Here is a 19701-nt window from a genome sequence, read left to right as displayed (position 1 = left end):
ATGTAAAACTGTTAATCTTTTTTTGTATGCAGATGCCCGGGCCAATGAAATTTGCGAAACTTATCTAGGATCAGCGGTAACTAGCATTGACAAGTCGCAAAACCAACCGCAAATTTCTTACAAAATATTGCGTCGAATGCGTTGAATTAAGCTTAGATCTCACAATTTCTGCATTCAATTTAGCGTAGATCTACATATTTTGCGTTGTATTTAACGCAGATCTTACATATTTTGTGTTGAGTTTAGCGTAGATCTTACATAAATTCAACGCATTCAAAGCCAATCTTGCATATTTTCTGTTGAATTTAGCGTAGATCTCTTATATTCTGCGTTGAATTTAGCGTAGATCTTAAAAATTTAGCGTTGAATTTTAGCGTAGATCTTACATAAATTTAACGCAATCAAAGCCAATATTGAATTTTTTGCGTTGATTTTAGCGTAGATCTTACAAATTTTGCTCCGCAATTTTTTGAGCGCCGCTATTGAACAACAGCATAAGGAAACTGACCAAAAGAAATAGAATTTAAAATTAAAATTTAACTTGTGAAAATTAACTTACAATTCAACCTTAAAATTTGAAAACCCGAAAAAATAACAAAAACGAATTTTTTGACGAGTTGGAACACCATTGTTGTCCACTACTCCCCTTGTTGGACACCACTCAACAAGCTAACCTTAGAGAACCCAGTTACGAATAATTACAATTCTCATTGGTGTATGATAAACTAAAAACGTGGAATTTTATTGTCTCTACATATTAGAAATGTATCACTGCCATGTAAAACTGTTAATCTATTTTTGTATGCAGATGCCCGGGCCAATGAAATTTGCGAAACTTATCTAGGATCAGCGGTAACTAGCATTGACAAGTCGCAAAACCAACCGCAAATTTCTTACAAAATTTTGCGTTGAATGCGTTGAATTAAGCTTAGATCTCACAATTTCTGCATTCAATTTAGCGTAGATCTACATATTTTGCGTTGTATTTAACGCAGATCTTACATATTTTGTGTTGAGTTTAGCGTAGATCTTACATAAATTCAACGCATTCAAAGCCAATCTTGCATATTTTCTGTTGAATTTAGCGTAGATCTCTTAAATTCTGCGTTGAATTTAGCGTAGACCTTAAAAATTTAGCGTTGAATTTTAGCGTAGATCTTACATAAATTTAACGCAATCAAAGCCAATATTGAATTTTTTGCGTTGATTTTAGCGTAGATCTTACAAATTTTGCTCCGCAATTTTTTGAGCGCCGCTATTGAACAACAGCATAAGGAAACTGACCAAAAGAAATAGAATTTAAAATTAAAATTTAACTTGTGAAAATTAACTTACAATTCAACCTTAAAATTTGAAATACGAAAAAATAACAAAAACAAATTTTTTGACGAGTTGGAACACCATTGTTGTCCACTACTCCCCCTGTTGGACACCACTCAACAAGCTAACCTTAGAGAACCCAGTTACGAATAATTACAATTCTCATTGGTGTATGATAAACTAAAAACGTGGAATTTTATTGTCTCTACATATTAGAACTGTATCACTGCCATGTAAAACTGTTAATCTTTTTTTGTATGCAGATGCCCGGGCCAATGAAATTTGCGAAACTTATCTAAGATCAGCGGTAACTAGCATTGACAAGTCGCAAAACCAACCGCAATTTTCTTACAAAATTTTGCGTTGAATGCGTTGTATTAACCATAGATCTCACAATTTCTGCATTCAATTTAGCGTAGATCTTACATATTTTGCGATGAGTTAAGCGTAGATCTTACATAAATTCAAAGCCAATCTTGCATATTTTCTGTTGAATTTAGTGTAGATCTCTTATATTTTGCGTTGAAATTAGCGTAGATCTTACAAATTTAGCGTTGAATTTTAGCGTAGATCTTACATGAGTTTAATGCATTCAAAGCCAATCTTGAATATTTTGCGTTGATTTTAGCGTAGATCTTACATATTTAGCTTTGAATTTTAGCGTAGATCTTACATAAATTCAACGCATTCAAACCCAATCTTGCTTAATTTGCGTTGATTTTAGCGTAGATCTTACAATTTTCGCTTTGAGTTTAGCGTAGATTTTATTTATTTTGCGTTGAATGTAGCGCAGATCTTACAAATTTTGCATTAAGTTTAGCGTAGATCTTAGATAAATTCAACGCATTCAATGCCAATATTGCATATTTTGCGTTTAATTTAGCTTAGATCTTATATATTTTGCGTTGAATTTAGCATAGATCTTACAAATTTTGCATTGAATTTATCGTAAATTTTACCTAAATTCAACGCATTCAAATCAATCTTGCATATTTTGCGTTTATTTTAGCGTAGATCTTAAATACTTTGTCTTGGATTTAGTGCTGATTTAACATTAAATGAACGCGTAGAACGCCTCTTCCACCACTGTGCCACAGAACCTTTCTTTTCTTAGGAAACGCACTTTTTACAAATTAGACTGTAGCATCAAGTTTCTCAAGATTTCGGCGTTTCTAAGCGTAGATCTTACATGATTTTGCTTTGAGTTGGGCGTTGACCTTACATGATTTCGCGTTCAATTCAGTTTAGATCCTATTCAGTTTTTGTTCATTTTATGCTCTAGTTTTCTCTCGTTTCAATCCTTTCCAGTTTTTCTTGCACGCAACCCGTTTTTGATTTTTGAAAAAATCGCCGAAAAATTGTGCCTGCCTACCTCATTTTATCATCCAAATTCCCCCTCTAACATACCATCCCCCCCCACCTCCCCACATCCCCCCACATCCGCCGCCCATGTAACCCACCCAACGCACCCCACGTACCCTACCCCACCCCACCCCCCTCGTACACCCCCCAACCTACGCTAACCCCCCCCCCCCCACACACACACGTGCCCCCCATTTAACCCCCCTTTCCCAGTTACCCCCAATTTAACCCCCTTTTCCCAGTTACCCCCCACGAAAAATAAAAGGCAAGATTATGTAAGAATTACGCTAAATTAAACGCAAAACATGTAAGATCTATGCTAAATTCAGCGCAAAATATGTGAGATCTGCGCTAAATTCAACGCAAAATATGTCAGATTGGTTTTTTATGCGTTGAATTTATGTAAGATTTATGATAAGTTCAACGCAAAATTTGTAAGATCTACGCTAAATTTAACGCAAAATATGTAAGATCTACGCTAAGTTCAACTCAAAGAATGTAAGATTGGCTTTGAACGCGTTGAATTTATGTAAGATCTACGCTCAAGCGTTGATCTTACATAAATTCAACGCATTCAACGCCAATCTTACATAATTTTGCGTTTTTTAGCGTTGACACTTCGGCACGGTTGGTAAAAATTAGATTTTCCGCTCATGTTTCCCTTAATATTATGCAAAAAGAAGTTTGGATTCTAAAAAAAATATTTAAAAAGTTTTGGTTTCAGTTGACCGAGAGAGCTCCGCTCTTGATAAAAATTTTTATCATAAAATTTGTCATAAATGTAATAATGCAATTTTACTGCTGAGAGTATTTGTCAATAATAGATAAGCATCTAAAAATATTCAACATATGTTCTACTGTTTATCTGAAGCTTCTACTGTTTCTGTTGTTTGTTTATTCTTCTCGTTGCTAGGCGACGACTCTGGAATTGGCGAGTTGCTGGCAGTACTGTTTGGCAGTTTCGTCATAATATCCATTGATCCAAAATCCGGGAATAAATTGACTGCTGGATTCAAAGCGGGCATAAAAAATGACGTAGGCGCGCAGCTCTGTAGCAACAATTGGTAAGCAGCCTGTTGTTGAGAAATTGCATTTGTTGCGAATAAGTTACCGCCTGAAGTTGAATTTGCAAGGTCAAAACCTTGAATGTTTGGAGAAGTTGTCAAGTTTGGGGTTGAACTTGGTTCAGGGGTGCTTTTCAAATTTACTGCAGCCATTGCAGCTTGTTGCAGGTTAAATAATGCAGGATTTGTAAGCATGTTATGTTGTTGTTGTAATGAGGCCATCGCAGCTGCAGGAGCGCTTGCGGTTAGCCATGAATCTAGAGGAGAACATAGAATTTTGTTCATTCCAGGAATTGGGGCATTTTGGGCTGCTCGGAGGGACGCAAGGGGGAAATCGGCATTAAGTTTCAACTGGTTCTGTTCTAGTTTTTCCTGTCTTCGCCACTTTGCACGTCTGTTTTGAAACCAAACCTAAAAATGGAGATATTGATTTGTAATTTTACAAACCAAGAATCGTAGCATTTAAATAGCAACAATTATCTTATGCGATCTGAAATAAAGAATATGGACAAAATGACCGGAAAAGTTATTGTTTGTATCTGCATGCATCTGATGATACACTTTTTGAGTCTTAAACGATGAAAATCCTCATATCGGAGCTCACATACTTAATAATTTTTTGGTTGGTTAGATTTCGGATATTAATGGAATCCCCGTCTTATCAGTGCTGAAAGCATGAATATCCCCTGCTATTAGATTTTAAACGATAAATTTCACACAAACTAAAAGATTTTGTCATTTCAATTCTTTTAATAAAAACTCCATCCCCGTGATCTATGGTTGATCGTCAGAGTTTAGCTTCTCAAAGCCCCGCTCAAACGCTTATCAAGACGGCGATGTCAGAATCCGACTGGATGCTGTTAGAGTGATAGCCTAACAAAAAATTGCAAAATTTCTTTAAAGCGTTTAAAAAAATTGGTAAATGCAACATAGTTACTGCAACATTTTCCGAGATTTTTACGCACAGCTCATGTATATTTTCTTGCTGTTCAAAATTGCTCTTCAATTCATCTATTGTTTTGATCTCTCCGAAAAGCAAACAGTAAAATATCCGTCTACTTCACCTTTCGGTTACTTTTCAAAGTTTTTTCGAGGCTGTATTCTCTTCTAGCCCAACATGGCAATCCTGCATCGGAACAGTCATTGCGGAGCTACTTTCCCTTAAATGATATTTTTAATCCATAATTCTGAATTTTGTGCTTTTAATTCTAATTGTAAGCTGATTTATTGTTGTTGTTTTTGCTGTTGTTTATGAGAACTGCCTTTTTGTTCCGCTACTTAAACACTTTCAACCTAGGCAGTCCGTAACGAGAAAAGCGTACAGGCTTTTTAATTTGTTTGATTAACTCGTTTAAGCAAGATTCCATTACCTTAATTGTGCCCCACATTCTATTCAAATCACGGCCTGCCTTTCAAGGCGAAAAAGTGGAATTATTCAATTTTAACTAAAATGAAAATTTATTAAGCAAAACCGAGTGACGCAAAAATGATGTTTTAATTGAACAAAAGACCACTTGTTTAATTATTTTGAGCGTCTAAAAGTGACAAATTTATCAGAGAAATTGTCAAAAAGCTCTGAGGTGTAAAATTTTGTGCTTTTTAATCAATTTTAAACACTTTCAGCTCAAAATTGCTTTATTTTTCTGCAATTTTCCTTAAAAAAATAAAGCTAATTTTGATAGTTTTCACTTTTGCTTTCTCATTTTTAATGCTTGCTTCGAGACACTTTGCGTAGTTGTCAATTTTATCTAGCCAATTTATTGTATTTAAAATGGTTTCGGGCAGTTTTCTGTTCGCTTGATTAAATGAATGGCTCACAAAAGTGGGCAAAAAGTCAGAGAATGGGTTTAAAACGTGACTGATAGTTACAACAAGAGAACTGTGGGGGTATTGTGAAGATGTGGGGGTATTGGGGTAGGTTAGTTAAAGTTAGTTAGGGTATAGGTAAAAGTGATTTAAAGCCCCGTGTGATTAGCGATTGGGCAAGCAAGAGAGAGATGGGTCGAAAGTGAGGGGGTTCTTATCTTATCAGTTTAAATCACTTTAAAAAGCTTTCAATTAGTGCTAACAAGAAGTGAATTGGATTGCTAAACGTCTATTAGCAACTGCCCATCCCAATATTACCCCCAATCATCTACCCTGCCCCCTCACCCCCTCCCCCCTTAAGTCCACACTATATTGTGTTGCATTTTAGCGACTTGGGTTTTTGGCCCGCGTGCCCCGGGGCTAGTGAATGGAAAAATCTAATCAATCAGGTGGTTACGAATGCAAAATTTCCTAAACTAATTCTATTAACTTAACTTATTCTGCCCCATTCAGCCACCATTTTGCAGCCCAATACTATCCTGTCTTGAGCAGCTGAATTAATGTGACTTGATTCAATTTACTTGTATCCGCTCAATTGAGTCCGCATCAGTTAGAACCGCCCTAACTACTGCTCTGTCTCTAGATCTATCTTGCGTTGAAATTATTCTGCTCAAAAATGATCCTGAACTTTCTCACCCAACTGTATTGGCACTGATTTTCAAAAGATTCGCTTTAACAGGTCACCACAAAGACCTGATTGCATAATAATTAAAAGATAGTGAATAAAAAGCAATTTAAACCTTTCTAATGTGGTTAAGATTAAGTCACTTTGTCTCTCTCCAAATTGTTCTTAAAAACTTAAAATGATTTGAGATAATTTTGTTATTATTCTGTACGAAAATGAGAGAAAACAACATATAACTCTCACAAGCATGAAAAAAAGAATTTCCAAAACCGAGCTTGAACAAAGTCTGAGACTTACAATTTCAGAACTAACAATAGCAATAAGAGAGATGACAGATGTGACAATTTTAAGATGCGAGATGTTTAACAGGTCAAAAAGTGGATAGCCGAAATCGGACTGACTTTACAGCATTAAAAAATGTCAAGTTATATAAAAAGTGTTACTGATATCTTGAAGACTGTAATACTGAAATTGCAGTTCAAAAATATTAGTTTATATTTTACAGCTGCTATCAGGTGCATTTTAGCAGGTTGATCAATAGCACACTTCTCATAAGAAACGGTTTCATCCGAGTCAAAAAATGATTAACAGGATACCATCCATGGTCTTATCCAAGAATCCTTACAAATGATATAGAAAGTATACCCAAGTGCATAAGACCTCATTACATGATATGGAGTATTGTCCTAATCCGATTTAATTTGACTAAATTGGGTTCCTAATATTAATTTCTAAGCTTTAGCCGAACCGTCAAAAATATGCGCTGAATAAAAAACCCCGCATTTTCACCCTAAAAGAGTGCACTTTATTATAGGAAAGTCCATGGGAATTACGACCGTACAGGTCAGTTGGAAGCTGCACTCAGATGGGCAACAGTAAAATTGACTGAAGCCACCATTTGGACCATTGCCCAGTTGGTTTAGGAAAATTATTTCGCCCTTCATAATTTAATTCTTAGTTTTGAGCTATACCACACTCAAATATTGATATCAGATTCGGGAATTACAAAGTCCTAATCTTTTCACCTGTTTACAACTGAACGTTGAGTTACAGCAAACTTAAAGATCAACTTTTACACTCAAATTCACGGTATTAAGGCACTGAAAACATGGGCTTGTAAGGGTGATTGAAAAATGGAAAAAAATATCGCATGAATTTTTGTGGCAACTTGACTGAATAGTTTTTTTTCAATGTGGTAGTTCTTAATTTGATTTGAAGTTTGTCCAACTCAAACATACAACTCGAATGGGTACCAAAAAGGAATTCGAGCAACGTTTTTCTCCCAAAACTATGGATTGGAATTTAGCTTGGTTAGTGTTTGCTCAGTAAGAGCAAGAAAAATTGAATTGAACTTGAACCAACAGTGAGTTGCGATCAATTGCCCTACCCTAGTTACCAAAATTGTTTTTGAAAGCAAAATAGTCTTGCTTGCTGTATCTGGATGATAAATACAGTAAAATGCAAGCAGGAGGAAAACGAATGTTTTGCCACAATGCTGTAAATTTAAATTCTCACGCTCTGCAGTTTTTTTTGCTTGTGTGATAGTATGTATGGTACCTAGGATGTCATTCAACTCACATATGTTTTCTCTCAAGGTATCTGAGATGATTCCACAGGATTCAACCCAATTTGTTATCATTCAAAAGAATTCAAGGTTCCTGTTCCACAAGCTTGCACTTTTGGTGGCCACAATTCAAAAATAATTAGTTGGTAACATAATTTTTGTAATTTTGTTTTGTCGCATGATTTCCTAATTCTAGGCTATTAGAAACTTTTTAAAAACTTTGGACGATTGAAGTTTTATACAAACTCTATTGTTTCAAACATTTTTATTCAACGCTGATCTTTCAGAAAACTCACAGTTGAACTGGAAATTCAGCGTATTTCAAAACAAAGTGTTTGAATTTGATTAGCCATTTTTTACCCATTGTACTGAATCAAGATTCTTTTATCAACAGTTTACAATGGAGAGAAAAGATACAATTGCATTTGTCATAATGTCATAATATAGAGAATTGATAGCAGTTTTTAAAGCCAAATAGTATATGAAACGTCACTTTTTCACTGAATGTTTCAATGGCAAAAAGAAGTCGAAAATTGCTCCCTCAAAAATCAGCAAAACATAACTGGCAAGCAGCTCAAATTCATACGACCCAATGATGCGCAGTTTGTGGCTCAGGGCAATCAATGCAGCTAAAATTAACCAGACTGGGGTTATATTAAAATTTTGTGCGAAAAATATTTCATACTGCAGAGAATGGCGCAGGCATCTGTATCAGCAGATTTAGCGCATTTAAGATTCAGTTTTTCCGGGAACCAATTCACATAAATTTTTGTCTATGGTATAAAAAATACAGACTACGAGCAATTGAATTGTGACTAAACAAATCCGAGAAGCCGGAAAAATGTAAAGAGCCAAACTTCGAATTACAAAAAGTGCACTCAAAATCAAATATACCGTAATTTTTATCAGGACACTGATAAGGGATATTCAGAAATCAATCAGTAAGCTAATTGTCATAAACAACCAATTTTTAGCGCTCAGTGTAAGGAAAAAAGTCTTGTTGAAATTGTAGTCAGCAATTTTTTGTGAAGCACACACCTGTATTTATATGACATTTGGATAACACACACTTGAACTTTCAAAGCGGTACCCAAACAGAACAGGAGTAGAAAAACTCAAGAAAACCTTGAAAACAATTAGACTTTTATTGAAATCAGTTGGCGTAGTTGGCTTCTTTCATCCCGTACCTGACTCCAAGTGTGTTTCAGTACTGGACCAGTAAAAATGCAAGCCTTCCTACTAAAATCAGTACTGAATCAGTGTAATATCAATTGTATCAATCATATCAGACTTGATTTACACTTGGAAGTTGTTTCCCAAGTGTAAATCAAATTTTCAAAAAGTCAAAGAAAAGTTTCGAATTCCAGAAAATTTTATAACGTGCAACGATTTTCCGGTTTATATTTGGTCACTTTTCCGGGGGCTATGAAATGATGCCAGGGGCATACCAAACAGGACGCTGACACTTCGTGGGGTCCATTTGACCAAATCTGGACTGATTGAGGGTATTTGCGGTGTTTTGGGTCGTTTTATAGCCGTTTTATTCTCTTTTTGGCCGGAATTTTACAAAATTTATATTTCAAATAGTTGTAATGTCTCAACCCGAAGATAGTGAGGGCAAAACTCCTGAAGAAATGTAACCTATCCATTGGTATCAACTAGTAAAAGATCCGTTATTGGTATCAGTTAGTTAATCTATAGTCTATGGTGATGATTTTATTAACGAGCACAGGGTGACTGGTATCAAAATGGATCAAATTGCGCTACGCTCGGAGACCGATGTTTCCCGAACCACTGGCCAAAATACAGATTCTAATATATGCATTCAAAGCTTCGTTCACGGTGATTCTAAGGAAGCATGTCTGGGTCTGATTGGTTCACTGTTTTGGTATCTATTCAAGATTTCAGACTCAGTACCCCAAAAAACAGGGTCATGCCTAGTGCTCGTTCGTTAATAACGTTTTGTTAAGCTAATGTTTTGAGCTCACATTTCTTATGTATATAATTATTGATTGATTGTTTTCGGTTGCTTCCTTTCACAAACTGAAATGTCAATTTTTTGAAATGTCAATCGAAAAGTAGCGTTTTTCAATTATCACAGATGAACAGACGAAAGACCAACCCACTTGGGTACATTAGAAGCCATTGTAAATTATATATGTGCGCATAAACTATGCGAGGAAAAATACTATTGAGAATAATTTTCCTCGACTCTCTGTTTGACATTAGATGGGCCGACAATTTCTATTATCCAGATTTTTTTCAGCAAAATTCCGGTGGGACATTTCGGGTTGAACAAATGTTCAAGTCAACCTTATTCGCGGCAACCTTTGTCGAGTTAAAATTTAGCAGAACAAAATTGGGGTCAAGCTGTAATAATCCAGTTGTTACGTGTCTTTTCGTAACATTATTTCCTTTAATAGGCCGAGGCTTCAACTAGAATAGTTATTTGCATCTGTTTATCTTATACTAAAAAAATTTAAAAATAATTAAATTATACTTATAGGTATATTTTCATTGTTTTAGAGAGCTAAAAAGTTCAAGCTATAATTTTTTCCTTAACTTAATTGTCGGAAAGAAATTTGTCTGTCTTGTTTATAGCACCTTTGAAAAAAATTTCATTTTTTTTCATTTTAGAAATATTAAATTTATTTGCCAGGCTATGCAATGTTTTAAGCGGTTTTTCATAAGATAACAATTAAAAAGACAAAAACATCATGTTGTGAGATAGTTGTCACAACCTCAAATTTATATTTTTTCTTATTAACAATACATCCATCATTAATCAATTTTCAGCAATTTTGTGACGTACTGTATATCAATTCACAAAGACAAAAACGAAACCATACAATTTTTAATCTTTCTTTGCGAAATTCAACAGAGGAAATTAATGTGTTTAACTATTCCCAAATCGGAATCGATGCGGAAAAGCGTCTTTGAAAAATTCAATTTGTGATTTCTGAGGAAATAAATTAAAACTAATTGGAAAGAAGATTTGTTTTAATGCTTAAAATTGTAGCTGCGCAAATTGGATATAATCAATTAAGGGATCGAAAGTGGTCAACTAAAATAAAGACTAGGGGCTGGAATAATGTCTGCTAATTTATTGAGTTACATCGAATTGAAGTCCCAATTAAAGCTGAATGACGGAAATTACAATAACAGCTAGTCCTCTCTTCCAATCGATACTACATTAATCTGAACCAAATCACCGCTCCACAGTTAACGACCTCCCAATGTGAAAAGTCAAGCCAAACATGTTTATGATTACATCAGAAGATTTTTGGAATGTTACCCGTTATCCAACCCCCTCCCCCTTCCCAAAAAAGAACAAAGAACATAAAGACGCAGGCTCTCACAAAAATGCATTAATCTTCAAAAACAACACGCCAAATTATACATACATCATTACTAGCATTCTCAATTTCAGACTCAAACACTCACACACAGATACACACAAACAAACTCTCTCTCTCTCTCTCTCTCTCTCTCTCTCTCTCTCTCACACACACACACAAAAACACAATCTACACATTCAAAAGTTGCAATAAAACTCTGCGAAACTTTTTGAAAGCAATTACTATAAAAATCATAGAACGCAGCAGCTACTAAAAGATACAATTACATCAATAATTAATTGAGTCCTCAATGACCACCGGTGTTACCTATCATCAATGAGATTAACTAATAAGACTAATCAAAGATTTTTTTTTAAAAAAAAGCGTATAAGTCACAAAAAGCAAAAGCTATGAACTAAAATTACTTGCTTCAATTAAAACCTGTTTAGCTACCAAAGGGACCTGTCGATAATGAGAATAACTTAAGACGACAAATTTGAAAAGAAAAACTCGCAAAACTCAAAAAATTTGATAATTATTATAGAAAACAATTAGTGTCAAATTCGTAGAAAGCACTAGCTTTGAACAAAAACGATTTAATCGATAAATTTAACCCATATTAGGACCATCAGAGATCTGTCCCCAACGAGATTAAATAATAAGAACAACAAATACTTGCAGAACTCAATAATTCATTCAGAATTTCTGAGAAAAAGTAATGTCAAAGTCATGAAATCCACTAGATATTAACTCGAGCCGTTATGTAGGTTCTTTTATGCCTCATTAACAACCAATTAGACTTGTCATCGATGATACTAAGTGATCAGGCAACAGATAATTTCTAAGAAAAGGGGCAAACAGAAATCGAAGTCAAATTGACGGAAGGAAAAACAATCTCAAAAACCGCCAAATTGTTCGAACACCAAATTCAATTCCTCAATCCACTTTAAAGGTTGTTTGAAAAAAGTCACGCCTCAAACCTACTCGATTTTGCAATCCGTTTACTATTCTAGTGTGACCAAAATCACCACTATAATTTGACTTCTCACTGTCGTGAAAAAGTCGAAAAAATCGTGAACAGACCTTAAAAAAAGACAGCGCACATATACAATTCAAATTTATTGAATTGTAAAAAAACACAATGTCCCCAATACTAGCTGCTATCGCTTTGCGGCTATTAATAATGCGAGTGTAACAGCCTATCGTAGCAGAGATTGACTGAAACAAACTCGCAAGTGTCTTAGAAGACAGCCAATCATCTTGCCAGATCTTGCAAGATAGCCCTCTGGTATCGACTATTGAAGACAATTTTTTTTGTCGTTTTCTCAATATTTTTTGAATAAATTTTGACAAATTTTCGATATTCTGCTGCAAATTGGAAGATGTTTTGTATGCATTTACGAATTCAATTTATTGTACGAGAAAAAAGACTGCTTCGACTTCTCCTTATTGTCCTCTGACAGGATGAAAATTCTTTTTTCTTTTCAAAACTGGACTTTGCCAACTGGCAAATTAAAAAACACCGAATAAACCAGCTATGTAAACTTTTGAGCAAAAAAGCAATCACAGCTCCTGGGTTAAAACGGTGAAAAAGAAAGTTCACTATCAAATGAGGAGCGAGAACCAAAGGAAAAAACATAACCGACAGAAACGTCGGAAGAATTGCTTTCGAACGACTATTGGGAGATCTAATCAATTGCAGCCTGCTTCAGTCGGAGGAGGGGGAAGGGGAGGGGGGAGGGGAGTCTAAATGGGACTAAGAAGTTCAATAGTGGGCTTTAAATAACCACATTAGAGGTTAACATCTACCACTATTCAGATTTAAAGTGAAAAATGGTACCAGTTTCGGCGCACTTTTCAATTGGCTTTTAGTATTTAATTGCCACCAAATTGTTATTGAGACAGAATTTTAGATCACGCGAAACGCAAAAAGTCAAGGGCGAAAAAGTTGAAAAGTCAAACTGTCAAGCAAAAATTTTGCATAAAAAACACACACGTTTACAATAATTGCTATGAATTTCGTTCAAGAGCAACTAACTATGTTTTTTAAACAGTAATCTAAAGTACTTACTTCTGAGAATCCTGTCCAGCAAAAAGATTTTAAGACAAAACATGAAACATTTAATTTATTTTGAAGGACGCGCTGAACTTTCTATAACTCCAATAAGATAATGCACATAAAATGTTGAAACAATTGACATAAGCGATCTATCATGCTCCCCCAAATGTTTTCTTTGCCTCCAATTACAATTTGTGTGTTCTTATATAGCACACTACTATGTAAAAATAGCGCGTGCGCCTGGGGACGTAAATGTTATATGCCCACTAAGCTTGCGGGGGGGGGGGGGGGGGTGGTAAAGCAATAGATCCCAAATTTTTAATAAAAGCTGACCAACCTGAACCCTGACTTCTGGCAAGCTGACCCGTGTGGCCAATTCCTCCCGACTGTAGACATCAGGGTAGTGTGACTTCTCAAAAGCCCTTTCCAACTCATGCAGCTGATATGTCGTGAATGTCGTTCGGTTCCTCCTGTGTTTCTTGCCTGCCTCATCACCATCGCCCTCGACGTCATCATCGTCATCATCTTCCACGTTATCAAGTTCCGCGACGACGTCACTTGACTTCACTACCTCATCAACTCTGACGTCATTGGTCCCTGTTTTCGCATGTCCTGGCAGCCCCAGTTCCGAATGTTGACTTTGCTTACTTTTCATGCTTGTTGTTTGCTGAAAACTTTTGTTTCTTTCTTTTGAAATCATTGCTTCAGTTCCATCAGGAGGCAGGAGCTTCCCAGAATGTTCAGATGCAAGTTTAATGTCTAAGTTTGAAAAGGTTCTGGACATTTGCAAAGCTTTGGGAACCATAAACTCGTTCATTCCGCTTGCTGATTGATCAGGTGAATTCGTGAACAAACTTTTCAGCGCTGATTTTTGATCAAATAAATTATCGACCGGAAGTGTTACTGAAGATGATGTGAAATTGTGCCTTGTTTGGTAAGTAGTCTTCAATTTGTTCAAACTATCCTGATCTTTTTCAGCGATGGCTGAAATAATTTAATTATATTAAAATCAAACAACAGCATCTGCTCTGATCAAAGAATATTGTAATCCATTCAATTTCTATTTAATTAATTGGATTTATTGGTTTTCAAACGTGATTCCTATTTAACACTTTTCATTAATTTTTTCAACAAATGGCAAATTTTGCGAATTGTCTGATCAGATTTAAAGCAATGTCTTTTGTATTGATGCTAAAATAATCATAGAATGTTCGGCTTATTTGACCAAATTTAATTCAACTAACGCTGACATATAATCACATACAAATTTGTTTGAAAACTAAATTTGTTTGAACTCACCGTTAGAAAAGTTGCCAATTTCTGCAATGGATTTTGCAGTTGCGTTAATTCCGAGAATAGAGCTGATTGAATAAGTCCTTTGGGTTTCATTGATGATCCGTTCCTGTGTTGGTTTTGTTCCGCGGTCATTTGTCCTTTTTTCAATGGCTTCAATCTTCACAGCGCCGTCTGTTAAACTGCCATCGGCAACAGTTTCATCAGTAAAGTTTCCGACTGATGATGCTAACATAATTGAAAAATTCGAGTCCCAAGAATCTATTAACCGCAATTCCTTAAAGTTACATTAAAGATTAACTTGTTTTATGAGTGATTGAACTTTTTTTTAAAAAAAAACTAATAAGTTGAGCCTTTAATAATGATAATTTTGAGCACGCTTCAACAGTTCGTTAGTTGATTTCAGAATTGTAATTTAGGATAATTGGCTTTGTTGAAGACCTCAAAGAAATGAAGTAGTTTATAAAGAAGACCTGAAGTGCTAAGGATGGAAATTCAGCATCTGATTGGCTATCGCAATCAGCCAATCAAATATCTTAGCGCCACTAATTTTTCAAGTGCTTTTAATTGTCAAATTTTTTGCCCTTTTATTAACTTGCGGAAGGAGTAAATTATTGTGAAGTGATTTTTTCAATATGCTTTGTACGGAGAATGAGCTTGTCGCTTTAAATTTTTTAAAATTTGCTGAAATTTTATTCAGTAATGCAAGAATTATAAATCAATTTTACGTTGAAAATTTGGGTTGAAGCTTGAAAGAAGGGGATATATTAGACTAGTAAATTGACTTGATTTTTATATCAGATAAGAACAATTTGCCTTTTTAAGCTCTGTTGGGTAAATTTAGGCAACAGAGGGGCTTCTGTTATTAGCCAGTGGGCAAACAAGATCAACTGATTGATTAACGAATTGGCTTGGGTGTTGATAAAATTATTGACTTGATAAAAATAAAAGTCCCTATTCAATATTTTAACTCATTCCTATATACCCACTTATAGCATTTCTGCTCATGCACAACAAACTTGCCTCCCCTACAGTCTACGACCCCCGACACCCCCCCCCCCCCTCTCACCCCATTCTACCCTGCGAAGCTTTAATGTTAAAGATCTTTTTGCGCGTCAGGTTGATCAGTTAATGTATGTAAAATTATAGTTCGGGTTTTAATGGTTAGGGTCGTATCAGAGGTCAAATATTAATAAGTTGAAGGGGGAGGGGTGGTATTGGGGGGGGGGGGAGGCGGTAATAGAAATGAAGGGTAGATTTAAAATGACGCGTCTTGAATTTAGCCCGAGATTTAGTTTAGAGCAATTGGTGGGCAATAAAAGTGGGGAATGTGTTCATTAAGCTTATTAGCTCGACCTGTCACAAATTATCCTCTGGTTAAACGAACAATGCCCAGGGCGCATCTGCTAATGAAAAGAATGAAAATCGCGCTAAACAGCTAATCTAATTATTGCTCAAGCAATCCTAAATTCAACCTGCCCTGCCTGTCCAAAATCAACGCAAAAATTCACCACCCCTCCTCTTCTATTCTTCAACTCAAGATTCAAATTTGAGAAATGCAGTTTGTTATATCTCGGTGACCATTTGTTGAAAGCGTCCCACAGCGTGAAAAACTATAAATGTTAAAAATTATTTCAAAAGAAACATGACCAATTTCTCAAATAGATCATAGAATTATTTACCACTCACCTCACAATAATCTGCCTTTTGCAATCAGAGAGCAGAAACACTTTCCACGGTGTTCGTATATGAACTTTCGCAGGCGGAATAAAAACGTATTAAATCAAGCTAGAAAAATCGATTTTAGTTCGAGAATTATCGATTAATCGAGAAAAATTGATTATGAGAGAATAAAAAATTATTCAGTAGAGATCTAATTAACAGATCAGCATGATTTGGATCTGTGATGCAGAAAACTCAAAAACTGTCCGTAAATTTACCCGTTATCAATGAGAAAAAAACAAGATTTCAATCTAATCATAGCACCATGAATCATAGTTGTAGTCTTAGGTCTGACAAAAAAGGTAAAGTCATCATAAATTCCCAGAATTAAGTCTTTACCTGGAAGTGTCCTGACGATATAAGCACTTGAATTTGGGACGGTAAAGTTCAACATCAGATTACATGCTGTAACTATAATTATCTAAACTCGAGCGCATGAAACAAGATGTTTATTTTTCTAGGTAAAATTAGCTGGTTCAATTCAAAAATGTTGTCACTTTGAAGGTCGGCTGAGGTGATCTTGGTAAATTAAACTCTATTTCTATCAACCGCATTCAGGCTTGACCTGATTGCATAGCTTCGGCTCCCACCAAAACTGCTCGGAATTATTCTAACTTTGATACGGTTAATGATTTTGAAACCATGTTTGCTGTCATCTTGTCAGTAGGAAAGTAGTGAATGGAACCTGTCCCATCAACTGTGTTGTCCCGACTAAGTGAAATTTCGTCTCGATGTTTTTGCTCATCCTGACTTGGTACAACTCTAGGTGTCCTCACTAATTGCTATAAAGAGCTTCTGTTGATTGCTTAAATCCTTTAGAAGTTGTTTTAGGTACCGTGTTTTAAGAACAGCTGGAACCATGCTGTTAGGCTGCTTCTGTTGAAGATAGAGCAAATGTAGCCTGCTTTTTTAAACATTTTGAGCTTGAACTTGCAGCCCTTTGTTGATTTCTTGTCGTTTACACCTCAAGACCAGTCTGCGTCATAGAAGAAAACTAGCCTCTGTAGCATAGATAAATATTGTCTGTTTAAAACCATGCAGATATTGTTGTAGCCGTTTTCGTCACTAGTAGTGTTGATTTGTAGATACATTCAAGTGTTCAAACAAAATATTAACTGTGAACATGATATATGAGCTCGTCTAATTCGCCAGATAAAGAAGTGATCCTACATGGCATCTGTAAATCCGCTTATTATTTCTTTGTCTGCACCTTTTGCTGACAAAGATTTTGACATGTAAACGGCTGGAGTTTTTCATGGGTTAAAATCAATCATTTCAAATCACTCAATCAATGACTTTATGAAGCACTCAGGGCCGACTGTGACCTTGACTTCGCCTCCTAAATGAAAGCCTCACAAAAAAGTGAAGTCTCTCCCTTCTGTCCATGCGGAAAACAAAGTCCGCACATTCTTGGTATTAGAGATCACTATCGTGTTTCTCGATGCCTCGCTGATGTCTTCAACCGCGAGCAGACTGTGGCTCTCTTTTTCTGCTCTAGCAAATGAACAACAGTTATTCCGGCTTCTGATGATACGGTTGTAAAATATTCGCCGATTCATCGTACTTGATTTCAGCTACATTTTTGAAGCCGTAAATTGATTCGTTTAATGGCTTACTAAACTTTTACTCCTTTTTACACAAACGTGTTCCTCTGTTCATCACAAACGTGAAGTTGTTTCCGATATATCTCTTATTCACTAGCCGAGTGCAGGAAAACTGTTTTGACTAACAGAGCTTTCTTGCTTGGTTAGCTGCCCAGGTTCATCGAGTTGCTCCACGAGAAGTCCCAAGTTTAAATTTTTGGTGTGCTTTTCTGCATCATTGTTGCCAATCTTGCACAAACCCCGTGTTCCAGGTTGGTAGGTGTTCTTTCTCTGTAGGTCAACATCTTCATTTTCTGTTGTTCCAATACATTTTGAGCAGGCAAGACAACTTGGAGGAGCAAAGAGCTAAGCAGAGAAGGATGATTGCTGTAAAAAAACTGGGTTATGTAATGCAGTGTAATTTGCAGCTTAAAAAACTGCTGGGCATAAAAAACTTTTATTATATAAATGTCTGCAGTCGGAATACAAGAGTTTTGATCAACATTAGAAAAACCAATCATTTTCAAATTGTAGAATAACACAAACTGATTTTCACGGTTGGAATGAGAGACTTACAGGAGATATCTTACTAATAGATCAAGATGGTGCTTTCGAGTTGTGACATCAAAAAAACCACACAAACTGCCCACAAATAATCCCATTATCAGTGAGCAAAATCACAGATTTTTTGTAGGTTATAGGTTTAGCCAACAATATGCAGGCACCGAAGTCCTCAATCATTTGCAACACTTTGTTCATTTTCCCTCTATGTTTTAGAAACCCACCTTAGAGTAACTTAAGACACTACAGTTAAACAGCCCCGTCATCTAATCATATTTTAATTTGTTTTGAAAACGAATATTGACTTAAAAATAAGTGATTATTGCGCGCCGGCACCTCTATCAAAAATGTTGACAATTAGCTCAATCTTAGTTCTATAAATCAATCAGTAAAACACATCCTATTACATGCAAGAAAAGCGGTAGAGTATGGCATTTGTGAACAAAGAATAACTTGTCAGTCTTTTTGTTCTCTAACATCCGTTTTCAGAAAAAAATTAAAAGTCTTTTTTGAACTGAAAGGCAATTTTTGTATCGTAGCTTTCACCGCATTCAGCGTAAAGGCTTCTCGTTCCACAGTAAGGGATTCTCTAGTCCACACAATCTGTCACCTACAGTGAAAAAACAATTAGACATACCTTCATTTGTATAACTAATTTATACTTTCATTGATTGATCGTTTTCAATCAATTTAAAACTAAGCTTTTTTGTCAGATTCGCAACTATTTTGATATCAAAGACATTTTGAAACGACTGGCCGAGAAAACATATCCGAGCAATGTGCGTATTAATTGGTCATTCTGATTAAAATTCCGATACAGGTACTATTCATAGGTAATAAAGTAAAACTGATAAATCGATATAGGAAAATTAAGAGATTCAAAGAGCTTTCGAAAAAAAAATTGTGATGAATCCGAATTTTTAAAAAATAGTATCAGAAACAAACTTGAAGATGCTCAAACATGGAGAAGAAGTGATTTGCTTCAAAATGTTGCCATAAAATACGAGATTCTGAAGAAAATTTGTTGTAAAAGCCTTTTCTTTACTTTTTATCTTCCCTGACCTTCATTCCATTTAAAATCAGTACTGAGTGCTCATGTGTTAAAAATAGCGTACTGATTCGTGCTGGCCCAAGGAACTGGTTGTGCATTATGTTTAGTTCCAAAACAGCGTCAATTTTTTTTCCTAAATCAAGGAGTCGTTTTTCATGACGTTCATGTTAAAAAAAAATCTGAAATTTTTGGATTGTTTTTGAAGTTTTGAGATCCATTAACTTGAGCATGGAAGTAACTTTAACTGGCTTAAAACGTAGTGACTACCAATAAAAGCCACTCAAAAACAGCAA

The 19701-nt window shown here is 35.6% G+C and overlaps 1 protein-coding gene across 1 annotated transcript; it reads right to left on the bottom strand.

The window, feature by feature from the left end:
* Positions 1 to 3381: 3381 nt before the first annotated feature.
* LOC142349808 (uncharacterized) lies at positions 3382 to 15236 on the bottom strand. The gene is made up of 4 exons (XM_075401591.1): positions 15220 to 15236; positions 14498 to 14768; positions 13536 to 14182; positions 3382 to 4157 (listed from the first exon to the last, which is right to left on the bottom strand). Exons 2-4 carry the CDS (start codon positions 14724 to 14726, stop codon positions 3537 to 3539), a joined length of 1497 nt encoding a protein of 498 aa, XP_075257706.1. The 5' UTR covers positions 14727 to 14768; positions 15220 to 15236; the 3' UTR covers positions 3382 to 3536.
* Positions 15237 to 19701: the final 4465 nt, after the last annotated feature.

This window comes from Convolutriloba macropyga, chromosome 11 (assembly GCF_964194025.1).
Source record: "Convolutriloba macropyga chromosome 11, txConMacr16.3, whole genome shotgun sequence".
NCBI classification, from domain to species: Eukaryota; Metazoa; Xenacoelomorpha; order Acoela; family Convolutidae; genus Convolutriloba; species Convolutriloba macropyga.
This window is presented reverse-complemented; position numbering and strand designations above follow the sequence as displayed.